General features: G+C 40.7%; 1 protein-coding gene across 5 annotated transcripts in view; it reads left to right on the forward strand.

The window, feature by feature from the left end:
* The first annotated feature begins 8,277 nt into the window (after window positions 1-8,277).
* Window positions 8,278-19,081, forward strand: part of PAX8 (paired box 8) — a 45,513-nt gene continuing 34,709 nt past the window's right edge. For all 5 annotated transcript variants that reach the window (XM_073622102.1, XM_073622098.1, XM_073622100.1 and 2 more), the window contains exons 1-2: window positions 8,278-8,363; window positions 9,727-9,833. In XM_073622102.1, the coding sequence (XP_073478203.1) occupies window positions 9,809-9,833 (25 nt within the window). In that variant the 5' untranslated portion in view covers window positions 8,278-8,363; window positions 9,727-9,808. The remainder of the gene's footprint in view (window positions 8,364-9,726; window positions 9,834-19,081) is intronic.

The raw sequence follows: 19,081 nt of genomic DNA on the forward strand, positions 1-19,081 counted from the left end.
GAGCTAAAAAATAAAAAAATCAGAGGAGCAACTGATGTTCCCCTTTAAACACCACCAAAACCACATTCATTTTGCCTCCTACATGGTGAATTTGGTAAAGCGAAAACTCTAACTTTAGCTCATCCCTACTCCTGACATCTCCCAATGGGCAGGAAAGGGATACTGACTACAATGATTTAATATGTACTAGGACTTGGCAAACATCAGCTTTATGTTGGGTGCAGGGCCAGGACAAGGGGTGAGCAGGAGGGACAGTTGGGAAGAGAGGCGTGCCGACGTCACCACATACAACGCAAGGTCCCGGAAGCAACGGGCTATTATCGAGAGCCGGCCAGCTCGAATATCTTTATAAATTGCTTTTTACTCTTGAGATATTGTAAGTGCAATTTAAAATTTTTTTTTTTACTATTAAATGTTTGTTGAATTACACTATGGAAGCCTTCTTTTTCAACATGGGGAACTGCTGACCGGGGGCTATTTAAGGATAACTCTGGCGGAGGAGAGGAGGTGTCTGGCTGAGAAGCATAGAGACCCTGGCTGGGGTATAAGCCAAAGGCGGATGCGATTTCCCTAAAAAGTGATCAATACAGCTGGTAAGCGGCAGGAGAACCTTTCTATCCTAAATTTACCACTATTTCTTAGGTGTTCTTCGTTTGAAGTCACCATTAATCAGTGAACTGAGAATATCCTATGCAAGTGGGAATACCACTTGAGTGTGGAATCTGTTTTTCAAGAACTTTCTGTTGATTTTCTGCTGAATTTCCCAGAGGACCCTCAGCCTTGATGTATATTGTGTGACTCATTCGTTTTATCCAATTTTTATACTCATGTTCAATTAGTATAATCCATATGGTTATATTTTGAAACCACTTACTTTGTTGTATCCTACGATCTGATTAGGAGTGATTATATCCTCCATCTGATATAGACACTCAGTATATGTGGACATATATTACCATACCTTTATAGTTTCACTTAGCGCAGCTTATCATTTTTGTAATTGCTATATTGTGTGTATCTCACATTGAAGCTGCAGCAGGACTTACTACTCATCATACTACCTCATAGTAGAATAACTTACTAGACAGCGCAGTATTTTCATTATTGACATGAGGGACAGTTGCCCTGGGCGCAGTGAAGCAAAGGGGCAAAAAATGGACACGTATTAATAGTGGGGGAGGGAGAAGGGACATTCTGCATCCTTGCCCTGGGCTCTGGATGACCCTGTCCCGCTACTGGTTGGGTGACAATAAAACAACCATGGATTTCACCAGTTTCTTTAGATACTGCAGTCCTGTTCATCATTAACACTTCCCCAACACCCCCATCATCCAGAAGAAAACTTCTTATTGGGTTTGGAAGCAAGTTGCTGGCTGCATTTTAAACAGGTGCTGAATACTGTATAAAGTACAATACTTCCTTCTCACTCTAATGCCGCGTACACACGATCGGAATTTCTGACAACAAAACCGTGGATTTTTTTCCGAAGGATGTTGGCTCAAACTCGTCCTGAATACACACGGTCACACAAATGTTGGCCAAAATTCCGAACCTGAGAACGTGGTGACGTACAAGACGTACTATGAGCCAAGAAAAAGGAAGTTCAATAGCCAGTGCAGCTCCTTCTGCTTGATTCCGAGCATGAACTTTTGTGTGACGGACTTGTGTACACTTGATCAGACTTTCCAACAACAAAGTGAAGTTGGCGGAAAATTTGAGAACCTGCTCTCAAACATTTGTGTGCGGAAATTCCGACAGCAAATGTTCGATGGAGCATACACACGGTCGGACTTTCCGACAACAAGCTCACATCGAACATTTCCCGTCGAAAATTCTGACCGTGTGTACGCGGCATTAGGCTTGGTTCACACCAATGTGTTTTTTAAATACTTTTTGCTTTTTGCAGAAACTCAGGAAATGTTTTTTAACATCAATGTATTTTTTGCCTCTGTGTTTTTGGAAAGGGTCTGGGTCTTTTTTAAATGCTAAACGCTGCTTTTTTTTGCTTTTTTTGTTCAATAGACTTCAATGGAGACGCTTCAGGTGCACACTTATGTTATGCAGGAAACGCAGCGAATCCTGTGTGTTTACCACATTGCATTGCAATCACAAAGCATCTATGCAATCTGCGGCAGTGTCACTGTCATCTCAACGACACCCCGCAACAGATAGCAAAATGCAGTGAGATTGCCAGAGTTGCATCACATGGGTGTGAACACCCAAGCGATGCGATTCAGGTGCGAGGAAAAAAAGGGCCTGGCACTATTTTTGTGTGAATGCAATGCGATGTGAATGCGATGCGATTTCAGCCATAAAAACTGTATGACTGAAATCGCACCTCACAGACATCACATTAGATGTGCACAGGAATGCGGTGTGAATCACATGCGATCGCACCAGTGTGAACCTAGACTTAAGGCTCCATTCACACCTATGCATGTTGCTTTTGAGCATTTCTGCAGTGCTTTTTGCTGTGCTTTCCACGTTCTCGGACATGCGTTTTTGCCACGTTCTGCATTTTTAAAGCTTTTTTTCTTTTTATTTGGCCAGTTCGTTGTTGGGCAGATTAATTAACACAAAACGTGTCAAAAACTAGCTAAAAACGCTCTACATGCTGGCTACGTTCAGGTTTTTCAGAAAATAGCCTATGCAAACACAGGGCAGAAGAACTCCCAGTTAGCAATCCCAATGTCCTGCCTTGTTGCTAGGACAGGAAAACTGTTGGCTTTCACTCCTGTATTGTGAGTGTCCAAAGGTTTTGACATTCTAGCAACAAGTCAGGATGTGTGGATTACTAACAGGGAGTTTTTCGGCCAGACCCAGATGGCGTCCAAGTATGAAAATAAAATTAAGGAACATTTTACAAAGCTACACAGTTTTTTTAATATCTACTGGAGCCCCTTGACTGCTTTGGCTATTTTCTGAAAAAGACAAATGTAGCCTTTAAAGCCCAACTGAATATTCAGTTTAAATCAGCTAAATCCATTCCAGGTGTATCAAAACAAAACGTGTTCAAAATCATATACTTTATTTTCTTTCATATGCAACCACAACCTGAGCAGAGAAGCTTGTACACTGCCACCATGCTACATAGGACCCTTGTTTCTGTGTTAAAGCAGTGATCTCTCTGCAGAGGTCATGCACACCCCTGATGAGTCAGAGATTTCCAAACAGCACGAGCTTCACTGATTGCATAACTATAGGTCAGACTTAGAAGGAGCATGTTGCACCTCTCCAGAGAGATCACTGATTTCAGAGCAAGGATCCCACTTTGAAGCTGCAGTAAAAAGAGTTGAAATTGAAGCGCCACACCACTGCTAAGAGGTCCAGATACAACTTTATTTCATTAAAGGTCAGGGGTGCAATTTAAAAGTAAAAAGTAAAAAAGTTAAAAGTAGCCAACATGTTTCGGGGGTCTAAGTGCTGCCTTTATCAGGGCTTATACACATGAGATTCAAGTGGGGATGCAGTATTTTAGTTGGGTATCTGCTAGATGAACAATGACAATGTGTGTTTATTAGAAAGTTTTGATGGCCTCATTCAGGGCCGTCTTTAATATTGATTGGACCCTGGGCAAACATTTTCTTGAGCGCCCCCCCCCCCCCATGGATTTTCGCTCTCCACCTGCTCTGAGACATAAAATAAATAGCAGCTAGACTCAAAATCATTTTACTGAATCAGATCAGGCAGCGATTGCGATTGGTTGCCAGAGGTTACAGCGTATCACTACCACTTACTGACTGGTTGCTAGAGGTTACAGCACGCATTATGGTTCACTGATTAGTTGATAGAGGTTACAGCACATGATTTCTGCTTGTTGATTGGTTGCTAGAGATTACTGTACATCATTACTGCTCATTGATTGGTTGCTAGAGGTTACAGCACATCATCTCCTCACTGCCTGCTCACCATGGACTGGGAAGGTGAAGTGACCCATCAATAGACAGAAAACTCCTAGGGATTCTAGAACTCCTGGGATCAGTGGCAATGCTGGGGAGAGGGGAAGGTGTGATCCATGGCAATGCTGATTTTTTTTTACTGACTACCAATATAAAGTGGAGTTTCTACACTGGTCACCAATGTAATAGGGGTTTACACTTACCACTAATGTAATAGGAGCATTCACAGTAACCACTAATATCAGGAAGGATTTACACTGACCACCAATGTAAGGGGGTCCTTCACACTGGCCACTAGTGTGAATGAACAGATTATACACCAAGTCCCAATGTAATGAGAAGATTTACACTGACTACCAATGTAACAGACATTTAGCCTGCGTTCACATTTGTGTGCGTCGGGAACGCATGCAAAATTGCTTTCCTGACACCACAGAAACGTGCTGCCCTTTAGCAGATACATAGCAGTGCCATTCATTGTTAATTACACCCTTACGCATCTGCTAAGATGGGCTGTGTGCCGTGTGATTTTAAAAAAGGGTTGGCGACTTTCATGCGCATTGCTAATGCATAGAGCAGCCCATTGAAATTTATGGGCTACCCTACAGGGGACCTACATCTTTATCCACCCTGTCAGCACACCTTTGCATCATAAAACCCCTGCTAACCTCTGCACCCCAAACCTCCCCTATCTCCTCCACTCCACCCCCCCCCCCCTTTAACTCTACCTTCCTCCTCTGCTCATCTTTGCACCCACCTTCCTTACCTCTATACATCCCCTCCTTGCTCACCTGTGCACCCCAAAATGTAATTCCTTCTCTGCCTACCTCTGCACACCCCCACACTACCCTCCCCCCACTAATGTCCTTGCCTTTGCAGAACAGGATGATGGTAGGTTTAATGGCCACAGTTGCAAGCACATGACCTCAGGGGGGCATGATATACATATGAATGCCGTCTCTTTTTGCATACCAATGCCGCCAGTCCACCGCTATTTACATATCAATGCATATCGATGCAGGTAAACACAGGGTCTGCAGGTGAGTCATCTGTACACGGCAATAGGGCAGAGCTAAGCAGCATTAGTAGCAGCACTTCACACTGAGATATCGGGACACAGCACAGGACTAAAACTGTAAGGGACAATGGATTTAAACCAGGATAGCTGACAAGTATGAGGCAGCAGCTTTGGGCCTCACAACAATGGCAGGGCCCAGGGCATGTACCCCTTTTGCCCTGCCTTAAAGACAACCCTGGCCTCATTAAGGCCATCTGGGATAAGTGTGTTCAGTCTGTGTATTCAGAAGGTTTCTCGTAGTCCAGTAAATCTGTTATACTTCTTGGTATGTATCAAGGTTGCATTTGGTACCCATTTCAGAGTTGAATCATCAAAATGTAATGCACAGATTGATCTAATGTGCTAAGACAAATTTGGTCTACACAACTACATAACTTTTCATCTTATATCAATGGTACTAAATCTCTTTATTCCCTGGTATCCTACCAATTTAAATAATTTCTTCAGATTACCAGTATTCATCCAACCTTCTGCAAACCTATGAATTATAAACTGAGTATATGATATAGTGAATATTTATGCAGTGTCCACCTTTAGTAAGAAATATTTAGAGGTATAAGCAGTGGCGGTCCGTCCATAAGGGGCGCAGGGGCCGCCCCTCCTTATCCATGCATCTGACCCCCTAATCTCCATGGAGGGCGCCGGACACATGGATTTCAATGGGCATTTTTTTTTTTTAAGCACGTCATTAGAGCCGGAGGCTCCAATCACATGAAACCATGCGACCATGTTTCACGTTACACCCTAATACATATATCAATATCATGAAACATGGTATCATGAAACATGGTATGAAAGGTGGACTATGCCTTTAAGTAAATTGACTTTACTTAATCAGCTTCAGTTTCTTAAATGGAGATCCTGCCAGTAACACACATCCTGTTGCATGCTGACAATGCTAAGGCTCGGTTCACACTAATGTGACTCTAAAGTTGTGTGATTTCCAGTGCAACTTTCATGCAACTTATTACACTTTATGGCTCTCAAGTCACAAGAAAGTCACATTAAGGTAGTGCAGGAACCTTTTTTTTTAAGGCGCTGCAACTTTAGTTACATAGATTGAAGCAGGTACCATTTAAATAAATACGTTTTTACTTGTCATGTGACTTTATGTGTCGCAACAGAAACAAGAACAAAAAGTCCCTGTTTTTTATTGCAAAGTTTGTCAGAAAGGGTACATAGCAGCGTGCAGAGGGTTCATCCAGAATTTCTAGTGTTAACATGTGGTCATACCCCTTTAGCACTTGATAGATTATATACAGTACATGTACAAGCTAACGGGATTTGAGCACATCTTGTTTCTAGAAGTTGCAATACAGGTCAGTGACCAGGCCTGAAGCAAGAAGCTCTCCCCCACTTTGTGTCTGTTTGCCCCATGTTGGCATTGTGTCCACCGTGGCATTTGCAATGGCAGAGCAGAGTAGGACTGGCCATAAGAGGGATTACTTTGACGCAGTATGTCAGCTTAAACATGTATTGCAATATATGCAAACTAAAAATCCCTGTTTTTCATTGTAAAGTTTGCCAGAAAGGCATAGGCGTGTGCAGGTGGTGTGCCAGACACACCCTAATCACCCTGAGCAGAGCTGATTCCCCCTACTGCCTGGCTTCCCCTCCGTGTTGCACCCCCCCCCCCCCACCACAGCAGTGCTGCTGGCTTTCCTCCTCTCCTCTTCCAACCCCCCCCCACTCCCACCACAGCAGTGCTGCTGGCTTTCCTCCACTTCTCTTCCAACCCCCCCCCCCCCAGCTTCTTCCTTTTCTTAATGAACACAGTGAACACACTCGCTGTGTTTAATCATAACTGAAGCATGGTAAACCATGTTTACTATGCTTCCATTTCTGAATGAACAGGAAGCTGCTCAGCACAGAGCACTTCCCATTCATCACTGACCAGTGCAGCTGAGGCTGTAGAGAAAGCTCCGTGTGTTTGGGGTGTACACCCTAATGCAATAGGCTGTGCACACCTATGCAGAAAGGGTATATAGCAGAGGGTTCATTCAGAATGTTTAATGTGTCGCAAGTCACATGACAAGTTACACAAGTGTGAACTGAGCCTAAGCCCTCGTTCACACTGGAGCGACAGTCCAAATCGCATGATAAGTCGCAGCCTATTGTCAACAATGGAACTGTTAAAATCAGCGCAACGCCAACTTTGCGGTGCTGCACTGATTTGAAAAAGAAGTTCCTGCACTATTTTTAGCAATTTCAGGTGTGACTTGCATAAACATCTGTACATTACGTCGCACAGATGTCAGCCAAGTCACACCTGAAGTCGCACAGACATGCGGCTTTGAAATTCTGCAATTTCAAGTGAAGTCATGTTGTCAGTCTGTTGTACAACCTCTTTCAGTTGGCTGTTGGGCTCTCTACAGACCTGAATCAATATAATGAACTATAGTAGCTAAACTCAGCAAACATTCTCTGCCCCATTAGAAATCCAACCTCACTGGGGTTGATCTATCAAAGGAATAGTGACTGTCCACTTAACAAAGTGCATGTGCATTGGACTCAGTAAATAAGGTGAAGCTGTGTTCATTCTATATAGGGAAATACAAAATACAGAATTCTTTTTGGACATGATTAAATGTCTGAAGTGTACACAGCCCCACCATAATTACTAAGAGCCCTGAACACATACTTTGCAAAGTGAAATATCTCTACTCCTTTAGTAATTTACCCAATATCTCTATGATTATATATTTCTCCAGATGGTTGGTTATTTTTTTTCTGGATACAAAAATCCTAAGACTGGGAAAATATATGATGGGGCAGAAATAGTAATTTACCTAACAAGCATACAATGATAATGTATCCATCTTTCTTTTTTTCTATCTATATCTATCATGTGCCACACATCATAGATGGACACATTTCAAGAGGTATATGTTCAACATAACAGTGATCCCACCTTCAAAATTCTCTATCTATCTATCTATCTATCTATCTATCTATCTATCTATCTATCTATCTATCTATCTATCTATCTATCTATCTATCTATCTATCTATCTATCTATCTATCTATCTATCTATCTATCCTTCTATCCATCTATATATCTATCCTTTTATCTATCTATCTATTTATCTTTTATCTGGGAATCATATGTCATCTAGCATATTGTAGTCTCTGAGAACCTTGTAGTGTAGGATGTGGAATCTTTTGAAATCAGCCATCCATGTGCAGTTCCCTCCTTCCAGCCCCCCTGAAGCACCTGCAGCCAATCAGTGCTGTGTGTGCTGTACCAGGCAGCCCTGAGACCCCCTCCATGGGATAAATCCTCCCCCAGACCCTTTGCTTGGTGGACAAACTTCGTGTAAAGTGTGAGGGTGAGAGGTCCTCCAGAGACAAGACACAGCTGGGAGCATCCTCTGTCTTCATCATCTGTATGTTCTGCCTTTATATACTATCTATGTGTCTGTCTGTTTGATCTATTTATTTATTTTTCTATCTATATGGCTAGCTGTATTTATTGCATGCCTTCTTTCTTTCTATTGGTATTTCGTTTGATCTCTTGCCAGTTTATCTAAATGTTTCCGTGTTGTAATTATCTATAGCTGGTATGTATTGAATTTAGAATGTACCTTTTTATGCTGCAGAAGAGCAGGCAGGTGGGATTCTTTGGTGGGGAGGAGGAGGTTTTCTATGATCTCACCCTGTAGTTGATTTCCAAATGATACATGGAGTTGTTACCACTATCTGAATATTGTAACCACCAACTCTGGTTTTTAGTATATGTGCCATTTATTGGGGTGTTTATGCCCTTTACCCTTCACTGAGTGGCTATTCATCCTAACCTATGTACCAGTGCCCTTGCACCCCATAGAGTGCTTTGGCCACTCAGTCTATCTTTGACCCCAGTTCTTTGCAGAGTTTCTGTACGCTCTGCACTCTTTGGGGTTCCTGTGCCCCCTGCCCTCCTTAGGACTTCTAGGTGTCCCCTGTCTTTTATGAGTTCCCTGTACGCTCTGTGTTTTATAGGTTTCCTTTGCCCCCTGTAATTCATGGGGCTCCTCTACGCCTGCCCCCCCATGGAGTTCCTCGGCCTTCTTCCTGCTTTGGGGTACCTCTGCTCCCTAACCTACATGATGGTTCTGTGCCCTTTGCCTTACATAGGGTTCATCTGCCCTCTTCTATCTATGGGGCCCCTCTGTTCCTTGTCCTTTATAATGTTTCTGTGCCCCCTGCCATCCAGTGGGTTCCTATGCACTCTACCCTCCCAGGGGTTTCTGTGCCCCGTGCCCTCTATGGGGTTCCTGTGCTCCATACCCTACACTGGGGTTCTTTTGCCTTCTCCCTCAACGAAGTTCCTATGTACTCTACCCTCGTTGGATTTTCCGTGCCCCTTGTTCCCAGAGGGGTTACTCCCCCTCCCTCTCCATGGGGTTCCTCTGCTTCATCCCTTCCATGTGATTCATGTTTCCCCTAAACTCCAGTGGGTCTGCTATACCCCCTTCCCTCCAAGTGGTTCCTGTACCCCCTAAGCTCAATGGATCTCCTATGCCCCCTACCCTCCATCTGGTTCCTGTACCCCCTTACCTCCATGTGTCTCCTACTCCTATGCCCCCTACCCTCCATGCAGTTCCTGTTCCCCCTAACCTCCATGGGTCTTCAATGTCTCCTACCCTCAGTGTGATTCCTGTACCCCTTAACCCCCATGGGTCTTCTATGTCCCCTAGCCTCCAGGTGATTCCTGCACCCCCAGACCTTTGTGCCCTATACAATGAGTGAATGGTGTCTCCTCCGCAGGTCGCCTGGCACGGTGGATCTCCTCCACTCTCCCTATTGGACTTATCTGAGCAGGACATCGTCCATAGGACAGCTCAGGACTATGCCTCATACCAGCCTCCGATCCGGTGAGTAGAGCCCTGTCTATGGTGCTGTACACTCTCCATACATAGACCTCTCTGTAATAATAATGTATAGATTATGGTGTATATAACGTCTATTGTATCAGAGGAAGCAAATGAACTGAACAGCTAGATTGGACCCATTTGAACAATATTGGAGCAGCCTGTACTGAAGAGCTGACAGTCTATTTGGTGTAGATGTCATATATGGGTGGCACTGTGCTGGGGAAACCCTACTACCCGTGTCACCACTGGATCTGTGTAGATATCTATTTATAATTATAGATACAAGGGATGAGGAGTGATAGGGATCACCGACTGCTGATCGGCTCTTGTATGCTCAGATCGCAAGAAGTGTGACTGTACAGCGATCTCTCTATAGGAAATGTAAAACATTTGTATCTATCTATCATCTATCTATCTATCTATCTATCTATCTATCTATCTATCTATCTATCTATCTATCTATCTCTATCTGTTTAGGGGAAGGATTTCCTGTTTCTGGTTTAATGTTCTCTGTCTGATGACCACAATATCTGTGGATGTAATCTGGATGTTGGCTCATCTAATATACAATTCAGATCGGACGATTTGCTCTATCCAATCGAATCGTACCAAATGCTGTTGTCTGTTCACCGACTAATGTGTAGATATCCAGCGATGTTTGATAGATCCAGGCGATATGATGTCCTCAGAAATAAGGAAAGGCATTTGAATGGCTGGATGATATAGAATGATCTTAAATTACAATCCTATTGAACATCAAACGATTTGTGTCCATCAGATTAGACAGTAGGAGTGCCACCCACCTGCAGGTGGACCTACCGATAGGAGTGTTATCCTATGTAGAGGTGGCAGGAGAGCAGGGGGTGAGTGTACCCAGGGGCTGGTGTGTGGGTGATGAGGAGCATCTGCCCCGTGCTTGTTCAATTATCACCATTCACTTCTGTTTATTCCTATCAACTGCATTGTCCTCATTTATCCACTGCCCCCTCCCCTGTACACATCATCAATAAATCTACAATTATTTCCAGTGTCTCTATATCCCCCTGTATACCAGGCACAGCCATTTCCGATTAGTACAAAATTATTATGATCTGCTCAATCTCTACCACTGTGCTGTAATAAACACACACATAAAGACCAGATCGTACTGACACCCCTGACTGTCAGAGAATTGTATAGCTGCATGATCATTCAATAATATCATCTAAAATCACAGAATACAGGTAGTGTAACTAGGTGCACTCTATTTAAAAAAAAAAGAAAAGAATATATATATTTATATTGTTTTATTATTATTAGAAATTCCATGCGGGCAACCCGGCGGGGACAGTGGTTGGCGATCTCCATTAGAACACAAGTTAATTAGCAGATAATTTGCCCGGGTGGCCGGGAGGGGACGAGCCTTGTTGTGTCCCCTGACAATGACACTTTAACAGCCCTCCTGATGGATGCAGCTCAGGGGGAGATCAGACAGGGAGGGCCGCTTTGTTTTTATGTCATTTCAGCTTCGTGGATTTGGTTTCTCCCTTTTAAAGAGGATATTTGTATTATTTTGTGTGGGGAGGTGGAGGAGGGTCATAATTCACAGACCAGCCATGGCACAGCTATGCCCATCTCCCTGTGTATGCCAAGAGATAGGCATCCTTCCCGATGTATCCATAGTTTATCTGTAAATAATTAGCAAGACATTTACATATATATATATATATATATATATATATATATATATATATATATATATATATATATATATATATATACATTATTTGTATTCTATAATACCTGATTGTATTCTGTTTTCCAATTTCTCGAATTTTACTGAAATTATAACATGCTAATATATATCTTTATTTATATATATATATTTATATATATATATATATATATATATATATATATATATATATATATATATATACACACACATATATATATATATATATATATATATATATATATATATATATATATATATATATATATATAATATATATATATATATAGAAAATTATAGATCTATCTATCTATCTATCTATAGATAGATAGATAGATAGATAGATAGATAGATATATACATCTTTATCTATCTATCTATCTATCTATCTATCTATCTATCTATCTATCTATCTATCTATCTATCTATCTATCTATCTATCTATCTCTGGGGCCCCATTCCCAGTAATCGGCAATGAATCTGTTTAGTTGCATCCCAGATCCATTTATGTGTAATGGTCTTTATTGCTAAGTGATACAAATTGTGTCAGCTTTTCACAATCCTAAACCAAAAAAAAAAAAAAATCACAGAGAAAATACATAATGTTATCTATGTAACAAAAAGCGTCATGTTTATAACATAGTTATATTCCACCTACTTGTACACCGCTACCAGGCATATCTAAGAATTCATGAATCTGTCTGTATCATTGTATATGTCATCATACAATTTATTACATCCGCCATTATGTTTCATGTTGTTTATCATTGTACGTTGTGTTATTTACATATATTCGTTAGTATGCTTTAGGATCGGTTACTTTATTTCATATTATTTAACATACAGAAGATATAGATTTGATGCTCTATAAAACTACATTATTATTTATTTTTTCTTATAGATAGATTATACATTATAGCGCATTGCTGTACACATTATCTATCTATCTATCTATCTATCTATCTATCTATCTATCTATCTATCTATCTATCTATCTATCTATCTATCTATCTATCTATCTATCTATCGATATAATACTGGACAATGTATTGTATACGACATTACAATGGTGGTGTACGAACTTCATCAGGATGATGTGAATATAACTAAACGTTTTGCTCTTTTTTTTCCAACCGTGAATACCAATACTTATAGTATTACTAAAGAGAACCTTCTGCAGGCAGTGAAGGCAAACTATCCTTTTCTGCGTCTTCCCCCACACTATACACAACACATAAACACACATGCGATTTCACACCGACTTCAGGGGAAGGATTCACAAATGCCTCAGTGAAGGATCATCCATTCTACATAGCTTCTTTTAGAATTCCAAAAATAAAGAAAAAAAAGAAAATGCAAAATCTTGCAGAACATCAATGTTTTAAAATGGTTTACAAATACAATAATAAATCAGAAGTCAATTAAACCCATTTACCATATTGGACAATAAAAAAAATATATATTTATTATCTTATAAACTAAGATTATAATAGTCATAGTAAAAATAATTTTCATTTTTTTTTATATGGTGCTGAACTATCCACTACCAATCGATTTTAATAGGACAAGGCACTTAAGCTGCATGTGTACCCATACACATCCTCTCCCATTCGTTATTTTTCAATATGCCCATCAACAAAAATGCCTGCAAGCAGGACTGTGCACATGTGCATTAGAGAGGAAGGTTAGATACAAGGAGGTCATGATCATAGAAATAGTTCAAGTTTGGTGGTATGCAAGCACCATACGTTTCACCATACGTTTTAATGAATGGTTATTATTATTATTATTATTATTATTATTATTATTATTATTATTATTATTATTATTATTCAAAACACTGACATAAAAATCTAGATTCCATGATACAATAATTTATTTTTCTATTATCACATGGTGGCATGACTGACAGGTTTCAGGTTTTCTCTGTTCTGAGAACAGGAATGCAATGTATAAGATAGATATTGTTTTATTTGATAAATATTAACACTTATGCTACTGGTATATATATATTTTTTTGTAATCATTGCAATGACACATTTCTACTCCTAACTATTAAATACAGAAACAATACATAAATATAATCAATATTTATTTATTTTAAATACTTTATGTATTATTATTATACAGGATTTATATAGCACCAACAGTTTACGCAGCGCTTTACAACATGAGGGCAGACAGTACAATTAATACAATTCAATACAATACAATATAATACAATACAATACAATTCAATGCTGGAGGAATCAGATTTATTTCATTATTAATTTATTTATTTATTTAAAATGTAATAGATGAATGCAATACAGGAAATATTGCTGAAAAAAAAAAAACAGTAGAAAAATATCTATATATCTGAGACCTGAAACACAACTTTGCGCTGCAGCGCGTTATAGTAACGCACATTATCACATGGTGTGTAAACACAAGTTACATGCGCCAGTGCATTGAAGTTAAATTGATTCTGAATGGCACCACAATACACTGAGGCAATGCAGCACCAACACACATGCATTAAAGTGCACCACAATGCATGTTAACACACCACATGCATCATGGTGCACTGTGTTGAAAAAAATGCTGAATGCCCATTTTTTTGGTCTGTTCTTATGCATTGGCAGCCCTGCCTTAATGCCACAGACATTGAGGAATGAGACAATGCATGTTAGAATGCATGCACAGAAGCAAACAAGTGTGAATGGGCCCTAATTGTAAAAATCTTGCTGGTGTGTTTCTGTGGACCTGTGCTCGGAAATATGCTGCTCTGACTTTGGGGGGTATCTAAATTCAGCCAGTTGTTTGCTCAAATTTCACATACAAACATTCATACACATTGCTTTTCCCATTTAGTAAATAAGAGAGAGGGCATTCCCATTGCATTGTCAGAGAGGTCAAATACCTAGCAACCAAGCTTATGAATACAGTAAACCGGGCCCTGTATGTTTACATAATTATTTAACACATTTTGCCGCTAATAATAAATTATTATTATTAATATTATCATCATAACAAATAATAATACTAAGAATGATCATCATGACAAAAACAATAATATTTAGGCTAATAATAATAATCATATTAATAAAGATAATAATAACACAAAAATATAAATGGTCACTTATTCCCCCATTGATGGCAGAGTGGGTAATAATGGCAGCAGGCAGGATTATTACACAGGCAGTCTTGTGCAGGTCACAGAATGATAATCCACCCTTTCCAGGATCTCTACTGTCTATACACAATATAATTACAATGACACATCCTATATAAACATACTACTACAGATTACAGATTATACATAAATACCGTCAAAAAAAAAAATACAGATTCAGCATAAACATAATAACAAAGGCACATCCATTCTGGGGAGGCGTTGTGCTTCATAAATCCGCTTCATAAATCCTAATGGATTTATGAACTTTTGACAGTTTTCATAAATAAATAGCTTAATATGGCCCCATTCCCTTAGCCAGACTGTAAAAATCATTATCATCAGTCTTATAAGAAACCTATATAGTTTTAAAAGGTGTAAATAACTTTTCTTTATATATAACACAACAAATGAAAAAAAAAAAATAAATCATGAAGATTTCATCATTTTTTTCATACAAAAATGACCAATCACAAATACACAGGCTAGCTACAACTAGTGAGGGTGTTTGCTGCTTTTGTACAGCCTTACATGGAATGGAGATACAATTATTAACAATGTTACATACATGTGATATGGAACATCATCTAGATTTTTAGCCCCCCATTCACATCGGTGTGATTGGACAGTTCCAAATCGCATGACAAGTCGCACCCCATAATCGGCAATGAAACCGTTCAAGGTGCCAGGACTCATGTCGCAGCGACTTTGAAAAAAGGTTCCTGTACTGCTTTTTGTGGATTTCATTGTGACTTGCAATGACTGCTGTTGTATGAAGTCACAAGCCGCAATGAAATCGGCAGTGCAAATCGCACTGATGTGTGGCTTTGAAATCACGCTGAGGTAGCAGGATTTCGAAGCTGCACCGGTGTGAACAGCTAAAGCTGAACTTCAGGGAGAATTAAAAACTACCCTTGTAGATCCCCAAACACTCCTCTTTTCCTTCCGCGCTGCAAGAGTTACATGCTCATTTTTGTCTAGGATTCCATTGAAAAGCAGCTTTACTTACCTTATCCCTTGCCTTCCTGGAAGCCAGTACTCTCTTCTTCAGTCTTGGTTGTGGATGATCCCTTGGCGTTCTCACTTACAATGCAGGACTGCCTGACTTGCATTGTATGTGATGACATCAGAGTAGTTTCAGGGGACCAGTCACAGACTGAAGTCCGCTCTCTGCTGACGTCACGGATATCAGTCCAGGCACTGTGTCATCGCGACAATGGAAGTCTGGATCCACCTGGTGCCTGGACTGACACCCTTCTCAGCCTCTCAGAAAGCCACTGAGAGCCTGAGACGGCCTGCTCCGCCCCTCCCCAGCCCAGCGCTCCAATGAGTGAGGAGGGGGCAGAGCAGAGAGCTGTGACTGACAGTCTGCAACTCTCTGCTTACGGAGCTGTAAAAACCAAGCGATCGGCGCTGTTTGATCGCTCGATTTTCAGTGCAGAGGTGACGGGGGACAGATCCTGCATCCACCTAAGTAAGTATAAAACTGCAAAAAATAAAATAAAAATAAACCCTAAACCCATAGTTCTATTTTAATTTCACATTCAATAATGCAAAAAATCCTGAACCGGTTTTAAAAATAATTCAGGGACCCAGTCCCATACCCTTAATATCTGGTTCACACCTCCCCCCAGGGATATAGATACCCCCAGTTAGGAATCCCTGGATTAAATTGCTTGCATAGTTCTTGTAATATTATTTTGAATAAACATGTAAAGATCCTGATGTAAATAATATCATCAATATGTGTTATTGTTTTCAAAACTGTATTTCTGCATGTAGTTTGTAAATATATATGTATACAAGGGACAGCCATATTTGTTCTTTATATACACAGGGGTTGATATGCTAAAACTGGAGCAATCTGGTGGAGCTGGGGATGGTAGCCAATCAGCTTCTAACTTCAGCTTGTTCAATTAAGCTTTGACAAAAATACCTGGAAGCTGACTGGTTTCTATGCAGAGCTGCACCAGATTTTAGACTGAGCTCATGCAAATTGGATGCGGAATCGCCGCATCCAATTCGCAATAGCAGGAGATTTTCACCGGCTCTCTATGGAGCCGGTCCACATATCTCCGCAGCAGGTCCATTGCGTTTTGCGGAAAAATGATGTGCTTATTTTGGTCCGTTTCAGGTCCGAATCCAGCCCAAAATTCGGGCAGAAATCGGACCTGAAATGGTGAACCAGCACGCACCGGACCCCTGCTGTGAGCCGCATGCAAACACTATCCAGTTTTAGTAAATCTCCCCAACTGTCTCTATTTCTTGATTTGTAGTGCTGCGCGATGGTTGTGCTTTACTGTTCCTTCTCACAATGCAAATCACTGGGTTTGATTTACTAAAGGCAAAAAGGCTGTTGCACCTTGCAAGGGAATTTTCCCAAGAGCTTAGAGAATGAGATGAAGCTCTGCTGACATTCATCATCCGATCATGTGCCACACAAAAATGCTGTTTTTCTATTTTCTGTGCACCTGATTGGGTATTCTTTACACAGTAAAATTTCACCACACTCACTAAGCTCTGGGGAAAATTTCCTTGTAAAGTGAACAGCCTATTTGCCTTTAGTAAATCAACCCCAGTGAGTCAGGCAACCCTTTGGAAGCAAAGCATTCCCTGTGTGGCTGATATCTTATCTCATCAATTGTCAAAGGAAACCTGTACTGAGATAAACATGGGGTCTGCCACTGGTTATAGTCCTCTGATAATGCTAATGGCCTGGCTGACTTTGGTGCAGTACTTTCTCTGTCACTGACATGCAAAAAGTATGCAGAAATAAAAAGTCTGGGCTAAGGCAGCATGCATTAGTCACTTTTTTATTTGTTCAAGGGGGTTGACCAAATTTCCCCATCCACACACTTGAGTTGGGTGAGGGAATATTCCTGCTGAGGTATTGTATTCTGACAGTGGGGAGATTTCCCCTCCATCAGAATACACTGATCAGCATTTCCGGCTATAGCCAGCAGCGCTGATCGGGCAGGGAAAATCCAACAGGGTGGTAGTACAGAAATTGATCAGTAGATCGTCTTATATAGAACGACAGTGCCCATACATGAATCAAAACTTCAATCCATGTATGGTCAGCTTAAGTTTAAAATTCTTTGCAGAAATGGCAGCCTCCATACCGCCTCAATACAAGCTTCCTTCAGGAAAAATAGAGTTATGCTGATGAGCCACTAAGAGCTCCCTCTAATGGCTAATCCACAAATCTCTATATACACTATATTACCAAAAGTATTGGGACGCCTGCCTATACACGCACATGAACTGTAGCCTCCCTGGTGGTATGATTATGTCAGATTTTTGAATCTCAAAGCGATACATTGTTTTGCTTTGAAATTTTGCGTTTTATATTGTAGGCCTGTAATTCTTAATATTAACACACTTAAATCTGTCCAAACAAGGATCTAGTAGACATTCTGGGCATGATAAAGTTTGAAACACAAAAATCATAAATTATAATACAATAAATAACTATAAATAATTATAAAAAATAATAATATAATAATAATAAAATGAATTTCCCCACAAATCACTATCGCTCAATTTTGTAAGTGTTCTAATTTACTATCGCTGTTTTCTAGCTGGTCTAAAACCACTTTTGACGTAAAGGGCCAGTTTTTGGTTGCTATGGACAATCTCAAGTTTCCAGGCAGAAAGAACAGTATATATCATATAAAACTGCATGCAGGGCACTGGACAAAGCACTAGGGACAAAAGAGACGTGAAATGATTTCATACAGTAATGTAATCTTACAGATTACAGTGTACTGTATGTGTTATGTTTTTTGTATTTTTTGAATTTGCCACCAGGGTCCACCCCCATGCGTCGCGGCGCTTGCAGGGAACAGGGCCCAGCACACAGAGCATCTGGCGGGGGACACAGCAGGGGGACATCGCAGGATCCAGGTGACAAGGTAAGTAACCTGGACCAGGATTCTGCAATGCAATCCAGAGTGTTGCTCGGGATTACCGCTAATGGTACTGAAATTTAACCCTGAGCCACACTCTGGAATACTGCCAGGAGGGTTAATGGCATCCTAGTCTTAGTCCGTAGGGTTTAATATTGAGTTGGCCCACCCTTTGCAATTATAACAGCTTCAGCTCTTCTGGGAAGGCTGTCCACAAGGTTTAGGAGTGTGTGTATGAGAATGTTTGACCATTCTTCCAGAAGCGCATTTGTAAGGTCAGGCACTAATGTTGGACGAGAAGGCCTGGCTCGCAGTCTCCGCGAGGGGTTCTATGGGGTTGAGGTCAGGACTCTGTGCAGGTCAGTCAAGTTCCTCCACCCCAAACTCATCCATGTCTTTATGGACCTTGCTTTGTGCACTGGTGCGAAGTCATGTTAGAACAGGAAGGGGCCACCCTCAAACCGTTCCCACAA

Source organism: Aquarana catesbeiana, linkage group LG03 (assembly GCF_042186555.1).
Source record: "Aquarana catesbeiana isolate 2022-GZ linkage group LG03, ASM4218655v1, whole genome shotgun sequence".
Classification (NCBI taxonomy): Eukaryota; Metazoa; Chordata; class Amphibia; order Anura; family Ranidae; genus Aquarana; species Aquarana catesbeiana.